The sequence below is a fragment of the Sarcophilus harrisii genome, chromosome 5 (assembly GCF_902635505.1).
Source record: "Sarcophilus harrisii chromosome 5, mSarHar1.11, whole genome shotgun sequence".
Classification (NCBI taxonomy): domain Eukaryota; kingdom Metazoa; phylum Chordata; class Mammalia; order Dasyuromorphia; family Dasyuridae; genus Sarcophilus; species Sarcophilus harrisii.
The window spans coordinates 103,279,666-103,292,788 of record NC_045430.1 but is presented as its reverse complement, the minus strand read 5'-3'; the positions used below and the strand labels follow the sequence as shown (position 1 = coordinate 103,292,788).

The 13,123-nt window shown below is 33.0% G+C and overlaps 1 protein-coding gene across 1 annotated transcript in view; it reads left to right on the top strand.

Moving 5' to 3' along the window:
- The window catches only part of LRP6 (LDL receptor related protein 6), a 129,372-nt gene that overhangs the window by 49,848 nt on the left and 66,401 nt on the right, over positions 1-13,123 (top strand). Inside the window, exons 4-6 of the mRNA XM_023504584.2 lie at positions 1,561-1,757; positions 3,765-3,896; positions 12,553-12,949. Of these exons, the coding sequence (XP_023360352.1) occupies positions 1,561-1,757; positions 3,765-3,896; positions 12,553-12,949 (726 nt within the window). The remainder of the gene's footprint in view (positions 1-1,560; positions 1,758-3,764; positions 3,897-12,552; positions 12,950-13,123) is intronic.

Sequence of the window (13,123 nt, the reverse complement as noted above, 5' to 3'; positions counted from 1 at the left end):
AAAATGAAAAGATTGGGGGTGGGGGGAATTTAAGCTATATATGTCACTGAATAACAAGAAAGAATTTGCATTTTTTTCCTAATTTCCTTTTACAATTCTAATTTTAATATTACAACTATTCTTGATGTAACTGATTTCTGATTTTAAGGAAGGGGAGTGATTTTTTTCTTCCAGATCCATTTCTGCTGAACTGAAGTCATTGGAAACAACTTTTATTATTGAATTAAAATTTTTTTATCATTAAATTTTGTTTTAACTTTAAATGTTTTGGATTGTATGTGTTCAAATAATTATATGAACAGGACTTTATATATTTATGAAAATGAAATTCAAGAATAAATTCCCAAACTAAAATTTTAAAGACTCTAAAAAACCCCCCAAAAACAAACAAAAAAACCCAACCCTCTAAAATGGTTGAGCAAAACAATAGCAAAAAGTGCTTTTTAAATAAAAGCAGTAGGTTTTTACTTTAATACATTTGTATTCACATCATACATTGCATTTAGCATGAGTTTTCTTGCTGTTTATTTTTGCCTTTGTTTACATGGTTGTAGTCATTGTACATGTTCTTTTGTTGTATTCATTTTAATTTTTTATTCCTTTCAGTGCAAGATAATAACTTATTTTCTAAAATACCTTCTAACTTCTTTCCAGATTTTTTTTTTTTTTGCCTATTTTGTAATAGTAGGCCTTCTCCTCCCCTCCCCCCCCCATTCATTAATCTTTTTATGGTATAAATTTATAATAGGATTACCTAGGTTAAAGAATGTGGATTTTTAATACTCTTTCAATAGAATTGATTTTTTTGGTAATCCTGTGTATTTTATTTTATGCATTTTAAATTATTCCAAGGAGTCCATAGACTATCAATGGTGTTTGTGACACAAAATCCTTAACCCTTGTCTTAGAAGCTTCAGTGGGACCTACACCCTTTAGTGGGACCTACATCGATTAGTCATTCAGTAGGCATTTATTAATCACATCAGGCACTTTCCTAGATATCTTTAATATAAATACAAAGAATAATAAAATCCTTACTCTCAAAGAGCTAACTTTGTAATGGCTAATCAGTGATCTCTTTTCATCTTCTGAATGAATTTGCTTCCAAAGAATGGATAGTAGTATGAGAACTCTCTTTTATACTGACTCCTGAATTAATATTGTACTCAGTGATTCCCTGGACTTCCTGGATCCTTGAAATTGGTGAATCTGGTGCCTTTTGCTTCATTCTCTGGTTCTAGAATTTTGTGGTTTCTAGAACCCTTATGGAGTAGGACCAGACCTATTTTCTAGCTCCTTGATGAAATTCTATTTAAACCTCTTCATTTTCTGTTATAATATGAAATATTGTTTTGAATATTTTTTCATGAAAACAATCTTTTTTTAAACCATATATAGTAGATGTATTAAAGATACTTTTTTTTTGGTTTTATGTCAGATTTCTGTTACTGTTGCCATAGGCGCTTAGGAGGTAATTTTGGCGAATGATTATATTGTAGTAATCAAATTATAGTAAAGTAAGATTAAACTATTGTTATTTTTAAAAATTATATCTAATAGACAGGCAGTGGTTAGAGGTTCTCTTCCACATCCCTTTGCCTTGACGTTGTTTGAAGATACACTGTACTGGACTGACTGGAACACACATTCCATCTTGGCCTGCAATAAGTACACTGGGGAGGGGTTGCGTGAAGTCCATTCTGATATCTTCTCTCCCATGGATATACATGCCTTTAACCAGCAGAGGCAGCCAAATGGTAAGTGAGCCATATTTTAAAACTAAATTGGAACTGATACAATGTCTGTTTTTTTGTGAGAACTAGTAAAAAGTAGTTAAATATGTCTTAATATTAGTGATATCAAACTGAAATAGAAATGAGCCACTATGTTGAGCTGCATATTGACTTAGAAAATCAAATCTTAACATTATATTCTATTGGATTTTTTTTTATTATTTTGTGAAATTATATTTTAATGATTTCTACAGCACTTGGGATTTGTAGCCTAATGTCTGATATGTCTTCCTTATATTGTTTAGCATAATATATTTACTTCTTGGTACTCCTGCTAGTTACTTCCATATAGATTCCATGTCCCATTTTTCCCCCTTACCCCCCCCCCCTTTTTTTTTTTTAAGAGAAAAAAAAAGAGGAGGAATGAGAATTGAGATGGCCATATGCCAAGTTTTTTGGCAGTGATTTTCTTACACTATTTCTGTTTCTCCTCAGTATTGAGACTTAAGAAAAATTTTAAGCCAATTTTGTTAATGGGAATTTAGGCAGTGGATGTCAGTTGAGTAAGTTCATTGAATTACATACAGCTTTAACTCTTCCATGACGTAAGAAACTGAAAAACAAAAAGTTTCCCTCTTATTCAGTTCACCTTCAATTGTGTTCAGTGACTTGCTTTCTCTTAATCACCCTTTACAATCAGCCAGATCTTTGATTGCTGACAGCAGCACTGAGACATTTGGAGTTTGGGACCAAATCTAAAAGAAAGGCAAGAATATGTATATGCTAGGCATGTGCATCTGGTTATATTCTAATACCTAATAGGAGGAAGTTTTGCATTTTATATATTGCTTTGTATTAATGGCACTTCTCTCTTTTTCTCCTTTGAGTAGATTTGTTGACTATATTTTGTTTTGAATAGTACTTTTGGTAAAAGGTTGGGTGATGGTAAAACCCAGAATCCATTGTTTGCAATTAAGGAATTATATGTGGCTATCAACATGAAATTTTAAATTAAATACTATCATTTTACTTCCATGATATATTCTACCCTCTTTTCTAAGAGAAACAGCCAACAGGAATAACAAACTACTCTTTTTTTATTCCTGGCCTTCTTGTCTCTTAATGACATCACCATTATTTTTTTCCTGCTTTGAAAATTTTGGAGTTTCTTTTTAATCATCTTCTAACTCCTATGTTATTCTGCAACCAAATCCTTTTGATTTTTAGAATTTAAATTTTCCATATTTTCACCATCACTACATTAATCTAGCTTCTCATCACTTCATACCTGAATTTTGCCAACATCATAGTTGGTTTCCCTAACTCCAATCTTGCTCCCATTTTCATTTCATATAGCCCCATTGATCTTTCTAGAACATGGTATTATCATGTTATTCTGTTGAAAAAGCACTAATGATTCCCTCTTATCTTTCTTATCAGTTGAAATTCCTGTCCTTCATCATCCTTTGATTTTTCTCTCCTTTACCAATGCAACCTCATTTTTATTATTCGTCAGTATATGTCAGCTTCAATCAGGTTAATTTTCTTGCTAAACCACCCAAACTGCTATCTTCATACTTTTTAACTGCTCTCTTTCTTACTTCAAATGTTTCTCTCCTTCCCATCACTTCCCCTTTAACTGTTAATATTCTACTTGTCTTTCAAGACTTAGTTCATCGCTTCAGTGATGCTCTCCTAATTATTTCCTCCATGTTATTGCAATTCTAATTAGTATTTGATATTTATTTTTTGTGTTGTTCCTTAGATTGTTAATTTTTTGAAATCAAATACCATGTCTTCTGTTTTTTTGTATCACATTGTCAAGCACAATCAGTGCTGAAGAAACACTTGGTTAATTCTTTTCCTTATAGATGCCTCAATAAGTGGTCACTTAAGTGACATTTGACAATTATTTTTATTTATTTGGTGCTTTTTTGCAATTATTCATGTAATGGTGTTACTTTTGTTTATTTGCTAACAAAGGATTATTCTTGATCATTGGTGTTAATCCCTGTGGTTTATATCTGACAGCTACAAACCCATGTGGAATTGATAATGGTGGTTGCTCCCACTTGTGTCTGATGTCTCCAATCAAGCCTTTTTATCAATGTGCCTGCCCAACTGGAGTGAAACTCCTTGAGAATGGGAAAACCTGCAAAGATGGTAAGGAATGGTTTTTTAGAAGGAGAACTTTTGAGTTAGCAATTGGGATTACCCATGCCATTTTTTTCCTCTCCTAAATTCAGTGCTATACCTTGCAGTGTCTTTTATGGTGTTGAGTCACTTTAATCTTCATATAATCATATTGTCTTTTTGTAGTGGACCTGTTTTTATTATTTTGTGACTGCATTTAAAAATACTTAGGAACTTTGTGAGATGAATTATTTGTTATTGTTGTTTTCCAACTCTAATTAGCAGTAGAAATTACTTTTGCTTTCCAGGAAAAATACTTAAAATAGGCATTCATGAATTCCTTAAGAGTCTGTTTTCATGAAAAAAAAAAGTTTCTTTTTTAAGTAAAGAATGTTATAGAACTGATATAATTTTCAGTAAATTCTTCTTGAAGGTTTTAACTAAATTTCCATGCCAATTGGCTTTGTTTGCATGAATGCTTTTACAGTATATAAGAACTTGAAGACAAAACTTTAAATTTGACCAGGATGCTGTTTTTTAGTTAATTTTAACTTGTAATCTTCCTAGAATTTTTATTGATGTCTTTGGTTTTTATATCACCCTCATCCCAATATAGCTTTCCTATCTCCTCTCACTCAGAACTATTCTTATAACGAAGAATAAGAAGGGAAATATGCTTAAAATCTTTATTCTTACTTTTTAGGCCATATATTTTCCTACATTCTTCACAATACTAGTTTAAATTTACACAGGGCTAGCAGTTGCTATCCCTTGATTAAATGAATTAATTTCCTCTGTGATGTCACTGTAGTAAAAGAAAAATAGAAGACCTAGGAGAGAGTTCTTAGGCAGGTCCACAGTTTTTCAGTAAGAAGAGTAGAAGGGCAAAGAAGATATTTTTAGACAAATAAAAATTGAGAATATGAAAAGAAAAAAAAATTAAGTTTAATATACTAAAGCAGCCATAATTATCACTTATTTAATTTGCTCTTCTACCCCCATACTTTGACAGTTCCAAAGAAAGAATAATTTCTTTTGCAAAGAGAAATTTATGGGTATTTTATTTGAAGATTCTGGATATCTGACTGAAATGAGATGAAACTGGTACTATCTTGCTTATTATCTTCCTTTTCCTCGATCCTTCTCAGTATTTATTGTTTTTTTTTTTTGTTTTTTTATTATTTTTTTTTATTGTTTTTTTTTTATTTTTTTTTTAGTATTTATTGTTCTTAATCCCTCACACTCACGAAAATCTATTTTGGCACTTCTTGATCTGGTTTGAAATATATGAGGGTCCTCTTGATAGGTTATGTGAGGTTTTTTCCCTCTCTTAACTTTAAAAAGCTCAGACCTTTATTGAGGAGTGCATTAGTGGGAATTTGCTGGCAAGGGGGTCCTGGGATGGGAGGGATGGGATTATATTTATTTACAACATTTTTGTAATGATTTGGCATTGATGAGGGATTCATCAAGCCAAAGGTGAAATTGGCTGAGCCTGGTCAAATAGTTTCCATGGTGAACAATATTTTTCATTTCAATTTATAACAAAATGTTTTTTAAATGTTGCTTTTTTGTTTTTTGTTTTTTTTAAACATAGTACATCTTTAAAAAGAGTTTATCTTAACATTTGTAGTTTGTAGATTTACATACTGTAATTTCTTATTGTATTTCATATATGGACTTTGCATGCCTTACAGTTATTTAAGTGTTCAGTTTTTAATCACCTTTTTAAAATCAACAATTCTTCCCTCCCTCATTTCTCTTCCTTTGCCTGCGAAAGTTTGAACTTGGTTTATTTTGAAGTTGAGCAGAGTCTTGAGCTAAAAATGGGGCAGTGAAGAATATGAAGTCTTTTCTTCTCTACTGTAGTCTTCTGGTGCTTGATATTTTTTGTAATTACTTGGGTTTAATTTTGTTTTGTCCAATTAAAACTAATGACACTAAAACAAAACAGATATGGCTAATCTTAATAAACTTTATTCCTTTTCTCAGTAAAGGTGACTAATTCAGGTCCTAATGTAGGCATTTTGTTGTTGTTATTATTATTATTATTATTATTATTATTATTATTATTATACCAGATCCTTAAAATAAATTCTCAGGGTAAAGCTCTTATCTGTAAGAAAGCTTTTCTATTTTTTATCTGTTTCCACAACCAGAGGACAAACTTGTTTTTATTTACTTGTTTCATTAAAACAAAATAAAACCATACCATCTACTTGCTCTGCTTCTACTTACATATTTATAGACCAGTGATAGAGAAAATCATTTACCCATGCGAAATGATAGCACTAGATATTTGTGTTACATTATCTTACTTGGAACCTAAATCCCTTTATATTTCCTAAAATGACCCTCTATGACATGTTTCACTTTTGCTGTCCTAAACCTTTTTTGTAAAGTCTACCTGACTATTCTTTGCCCTATCCTTCTGGGAAAATACATTCCCTCATATTTTACTGGGAAAATTCAGATTATTTGCTTTTAGCTCTCTCTTCTCCCTTACTCTTTATCTCAGAGCCCCTTGTTATCATCCCCATATTCTACTCCCTTACTTCAGTCTATGATTAAGAGGTAGCCCTTTTTGCCAGTACCAACCCCTCCCATTCCATTAAATCTATACCTCCTCCCAACTTGCAACTTTTCTCTTTTATTTTAATTCTCTCCCTATCTACTTATTCCTTTTTTGTTACCTACAAATATGCCCAAGTCTTTCCTATCTTTTAAGAAAATGAAGCAAAATTACTTGATTGATTCAGTGATCCACTTAATCTATTTACTCTCTGTGTTTCCTAGCAGTCCTAGAAAAAGCTTTCTAGATTTGTTGCCTGCACTTCATCTCCTTTACTTCCCAAACCATTGTAATCTGACTTCTACCTCATTAGTCAGCTAAAACTGTCTTGCCAAAATTGCCAGTATTCATAATTTCAATATTCAATTGCTAGTTCTCAGTTTATTACCTTTTGAGCTCCTACTTTTGGATTTTTTTAACTACTTTCTTCCTGAATAATTTGTCTCTGGTTTTCATCAAACTAGTTTCTCAGTTCTATTGCCTATCTGACTACTGTTAAGTGTCCTTTGCTACATTATATTCTGTATATTATCCATTGATTGTGATTGCATCCTAAGGCTCTGTCTGGTACCCTGTCTTTCACTATAACCTTTTTTTTTGAGGGGGATGGAGGGGAATGTATTAGCATTAATGGATTCAACTATCATTTTTGGGCATATTAGTCCCACTGAACCTTCACCTTCACCTGCTGTCTGTTAGACAATGCTTGCTAGATATCCCCAAAATACTAATCATCATCAAATACATGGCTATCTTTATTCACATAGTCACCACCTCTTTCTTGTCACTTTTTTGACCATATTGTAACAGCCTCCTTCTTTATTGCTCTCCTACTTCTCCTCCCATTCTTAAGGCATAAGTCTAACCATCTTGTTTTTCTGCTCTTAAACCTCTATTGTCTATTTCCTCAAGAATAAAGCAGAAAAGTTTCTTTTACATTTAAAGTGTTTTACAAGTTGGAATTACTATGACAATTTAAAGTCTTTTACAGTTTCCAAGTTTATTATATTTTACTCACCTTCCAATCAAATTGGTCTACTTATTGTTATTCCGACACAAGGTTCCAGCTCAATATTTTTATACAAGTTGTCTGGCATATTTGAAATATACTTCTTCAGCTTTCCTTCTTAGAATTCCAAGTTTGTTTCAGAGTCCAGCTCCAGTGCTACTTTCCATCTGAGGCCTTTCCTGATCCCCTTAGCTTTTAATTTTACCCCCATTCCATCTGAAATTACTTTGTCTTTACTTATCTATTCACCTATTGTTGATACTGGTAAAATGCAAATACTTTTTTCCTTTCTTATTTAAATAATAGTTTTTTATTTTCACAATATATGCAAATATTTTCAATATTCACCCTTGCGAAATCTTGTGTTCCATTTTTTTCTGTCTTTTTTCCCCTCACTCTTTCCCTTAGACAGTAAGTAATCCAATATATGTTAAATATGTGCAATTCTTCTACACATATTTCCACAATTACCATGCTGCATAAGAAAAATTAGATCAAGAAAGAAAAAAAATGAGAAAGAAAACAAAAAGCAAGCAAAACATCAAAAAAAAAAAAAAAAAGGCAAAAATATTATGTTGTGATCCACATTTGGTCCCCACAGATGGGGGATGCAGTTGACTCTCTCCATCACAAGTTGTTGGAATTGACCGAAATCACCTCATTGTTGAAGAGCCAAGTCCATCAGAGTTGATCATCCCATAACCTTATTGTTGCTGTGTACAGTGTTTTCTTGGGTCTACTCACTTCACTTAGCATCAATTCATGCAAGTCTCTCCAGACCAATCGTTTTTTATAGAATAATAATTTTCCATAATATTTATATACCGTAATTTATTTAGCCATTCTTCAATTAATGGACATCCACTCAGTTTCTGTTTTCTTACCACTACAAAAAGGGCTGCTGCAAACATTTTTGCATATATGGGTCTTTTTCCCTTTTTTTATGATCTCTTTGGGATACAGGCCCAGTAGAGACACTACTGGATCAAAGGGTATGCACAGTTTGATAGCCCTTTGGGCACAGTTCCAAATAAATGCAAATACTTTTGAGGGAAAGATCTGATCTATTTTTATTTACTCAGTCTACATCTATGACTTAGGTACCTAATAAATTTTGATTATTTGACTTGAGCTTTCCTTTTTCTTTTAACTCTTAATAAATCCTCATCTAGATCAAGAATGTTTCATGGATTTGTTTTATTTAAAATATTGTAACCATTTGAACGTTGAAGTATTCAGCTTTCATACTCATCATTTTCCTTTTTAGGATCACCAACTTTTCTTTCTCCACAGAGACTTATATCTCTAAATATCTAGACTATTCTCATAGAAGAAGCCATTTCTTGATTTAACTCTTTCCAGTATTGTTCCATTTTGTTTTTATTGCTGTATTTTTTTGAGTGGTCTTTGTTTTACCACTGATTCTTTTCTTAATATTCTACCAACTGACTTCTATCTTTATTAATACATTTACCTTCTAAAGAATAAGAGTTGCTAAGAGTTCACTGGATATGATTTCTCTGTGACCTTTAGTTATTAACCCCTTTTTGAAAACCTGTTACAGGGCAGAGTTAAAATGGTGAGGTAAAAAGTCATAACTACCAAACCTCTCCTCAAACCATCAAGCAGAATTTTCAATGAGAAACTGAAAAAGTCAAAATGAGTCATTTTGCCAAACTAGGGCAGCTCAGGAGGGGGGACTCTGGATACTAGGTAAGGGCTGGCTGGAAGCAACCAACAGTAGGTTGTGGGGTAGTAGCAGTGTTCAGAGATGGTAAGGGACTGACCTGGTCATAAAGAGATCCAGTGCTAGCAGTAAGAACAAGATCAGGTATCATTTGGCATCTTTTTCTGTTGCCTATTAACTTAGTTCTGGCTTGAAGTTCCAGGGCTAGGTCACAAGGGAGCAGGGCTTTCTTTACCTGGGTAAGTAGCACAGATTTGGGAGGTAGTGACCAGATCTTTACTGGATCATACCAGTTTGAAAACATCAAAATACCAGAGGTTCTCAGATTGAATTATGAAAGCAGAAGCACATAAAGGTAGAAACTCAGGACAGTTAATCCTTCCAGAGGCAAGCAAAATCCAACTTCAACATAACCTCTGAAGTCAAGAAAGAAGTTGGAAAAGTGAGCAAACAATAATAATAATAACAAAAGAACCTGCCAATGAAATGCTACCATGGTGACAGGGAAGCTCAAGATACAAATTCAGATGAAGACAATGACTTGAAAAATCTACAAGCAAAGAGAGAAAAATATTGAATGGATAGAAGCCCAACAGAAATCCTTAGAAGACCTAAAGAAAGAGAGTTTTTTTTTTTTTTTTAAGGAAAAAAAATAATTAAGAAAAATAAAATAAAAGCAATAGAGAGAAAAAATGAAAATCATGCAAGAAAATTATGAAGAGAGTATTAACAGCTTGGTATAAAAAAAAGGCACAAAAATACTGAAGAAAATAATTCTTTAAAACTTAGAATTGGTCAGATGGTAAAAGAGATACAAAACCACACTAAAGAAAACCACTTCTTAAAAATTAGAACCTGAAAGGTGGAAGCTAACGCCCAGAGAAAAAACTCTGGGAGATGACTAAAAACCATTACATTGAATTCCCAATCCCTGTATCTATGCCCACCTGCATTTTTTATTTCCTTCACAAGCTAATTGTACAATATTTCAAAGTCTGATTCTTTTTGTACAGCAAAATAACATTTTGGTCATGTATACTTATTGTGTATCTAATTTATATTTTAATGTATTTAACATCTACTGGTCATCCTGCCATCTAGGGGAGGGGGGTGGGGGTAAGAGGTGAAAAATTGGAACAAGAGGTTTGGCAATTGTTAATGCTGTAAAGTTACCCATGCATATAACCTGTAAATAAAAGGTTATTAAATTAAAAAAAAGAAAGAAAGAAAGAAAGGTGGAAGCTAATGAATACATGAAACATCAAGAAAGAGTAAAACAAAATCAAAAGGATGAACAAATAGGAAATGGGAATATCTCATCTGAAAAATAACTGACCTGATCTGGAAAATAGATTCAGGAGAGATAATTTAAGAATTATTAAACTATGATCAAAAAAAGAACCTAGAAATCATGTTTCAAGAAATCAAGGAAAACTATTCAGATATTGTAGAACCAGAGAGCAAAGTAGAAATTGAAAGAACTCACTGATTTCTTTCCTAAAGAAATTCCAAAATGAAAACTTCCAGGGATAATATAATCAATCTAGAGTTCCTAAGTCAAGGAGAAAATATTGCAAGTAGCTAGAAAGGGAGAATTAAAATATCAGAGCCACAGTCAAGATCACACAAGATTTAATAGCTCCTACTTCAAAGAAGCAGAGGGCTTGGACCATCATTTTTCTGGAGGCAGAGGAGCTAAGATTACAAGTAAGAATAACCTCAGCTAAACTGAGTATAATCCTTCAGAGGAGCAAATTAATATTTAATGAAATAGAGACATTCAAACATTCCCGATGACAAGACCACAGCTGACTAGAAAGCTTGACATTTAAACACAAAACTCAAAAGAAACATTAAAAGATAAAAATGAAAAAGAAATCATAAGGGATTTACCAAGGTTGAACTGTTTATATAACTACATGTGAAGATAATACAAGTAAGCAATAACAACATTATTATCATTAGGGGAATTAGAACATCTCTACTTAGAGAAAAGTTAGGAATGAATTTGTTATGTTATGATGTTAAAAAAAAAAAAAAGAAATGGAAAGTTGAGAATGGAGCATTGGGAGGAGGGGGAAATGAGAGGAGGGACACACACACACACACATACACAATTGGGTATAGAAGTGGTGAGAGGAGGGACACACACACACACACACACAATTGGGTATAGAAGTTACTTTTACCCAGCAGGAATGTGGAAGAGCCTTTTTGCAGTCTAGGAAATATTATATAATGGGATCATTAGTTTTTCTTGGAATGAAACAAATGAGCAGAGATTTAAAATGGATGTTTAAAAATTAATAGTACTGTTTTTATAGTGTATGAGAAATGTGACCTTTTCCTAATGTTATTGTTATTGTTAATGTTATTGCATTAATGAAGACTAAGATACCAGTCTTTTCTAAGGTCTAAATATCTTTCTATTGAGTGATGTTAAGATAGATCTAGCTAGAAATTGTGGTCACTAGCAACATTTTTCTTACACATTAATAAATCTTACTCATTGATATTCCAGGTTATTCAACATGAATTGACTAATTTGACACAGGTTTATTTTCTTTAAGGAAGCATATAAAATACCAACTAGAGTAGTATCTGAGTATACTACTATGCACTAAGGGTATACTCAGTGGATTAGTTATTTCTGATTTTCCCCTCTCTATTTTAGTATGTTTAGTGGATTACCTTATTAGTATCCATAGATAGATAACAAGAATGAGGACAAAAAGAATATGAAAAAGGTTGAGAAGGCATTAAGTATGAATTGTAGTTTCTGAATTATAGAATTCTTCTAATTTATCCAATTTCTCTTTTCACCCAAATGGGAGATCCTTGGTAGTTTCAAGTGAATAAGAAGAAAATGGTTAGAAGACTTTGCTACAATATTTCCAAATCCAGTTTCTCTTATCCTAAAATCCAGTTTAGTCTTTTCAGCACTGAAAGCTGCTAACAGCAAATGACTATTTCCAAATTTAATGACACCTGTTGATATTTTCATTGCATGCATTCTCTGTTTTTCTAAGTAGCAGCTCTCACTAGAACAGGGGTCCTCAAACTACGGCCTGTGGGTCAGATACAGCAGCTGAGGACATTTATCCCCCTCACCCAGGGCTGTGAAGTTTCTTTATTTAAAGGTCCACAAAACAAAGTTTTTATTTTTCCTATTGTCCGGCCCTCCAACAGTCTGAGGGACAGTGAACTGGCCTCCTATTTAAAAAATTTGAGGACCCCTGCTAGAACATGCTGTTCCCCTTCGAATCCCTTTCTTAAATTATCCTGACTACACTTTAACCCCAGCTTTTTGTTTTCTTCTGTTTCTGAAAAAATTGTGATTCTAATAAGATAATTTAAAATTTTCTCTTCAGTGTTAGAGGACCCGGGATCAAATTGTTTTTGTGATTTTCTTTTCTAGGAGCAACTGAATTATTGCTTTTAGCCCGAAGGACAGACTTGAGGCGAATTTCCTTAGATACGCCAGACTTTACAGATATTGTTTTACAGCTAGAAGACATCCGCCATGCAATTGCCATAGACTATGATCCTTTGGAAGGATATATCTACTGGACTGATGATGAAGTGAGGGCTATACGTCGCTCTTTCATAGATGGATCTGGCAGTCAGTTTGTGGTGACAGCTCAAATTGCACATCCTGATGGGATTGCAGTGGATTGGGTTGCAAGGAATCTTTATTGGACTGACACAGGCACTGACCGCATAGAGGTGACGAGGCTCAATGGAACCATGAGAAAGATTTTGATTTCAGAGGATTTGGAGGAACCCCGAGCTATAGTACTAGATCCAATGGTTGGGTAAGAAGCTATTGTTACTCAATTTTTCTATCTTAATGTTACTTATTTTCATTTATCTCAAAAAATATTTTTGGGACAAAAAGGGATGGATTGGTAGCAAATATGCAATTGTGTTTTAATAAATTCTTTATTGGTCATCCATTCTCCATGCTGTACTGATTAGAGCAGAATTCA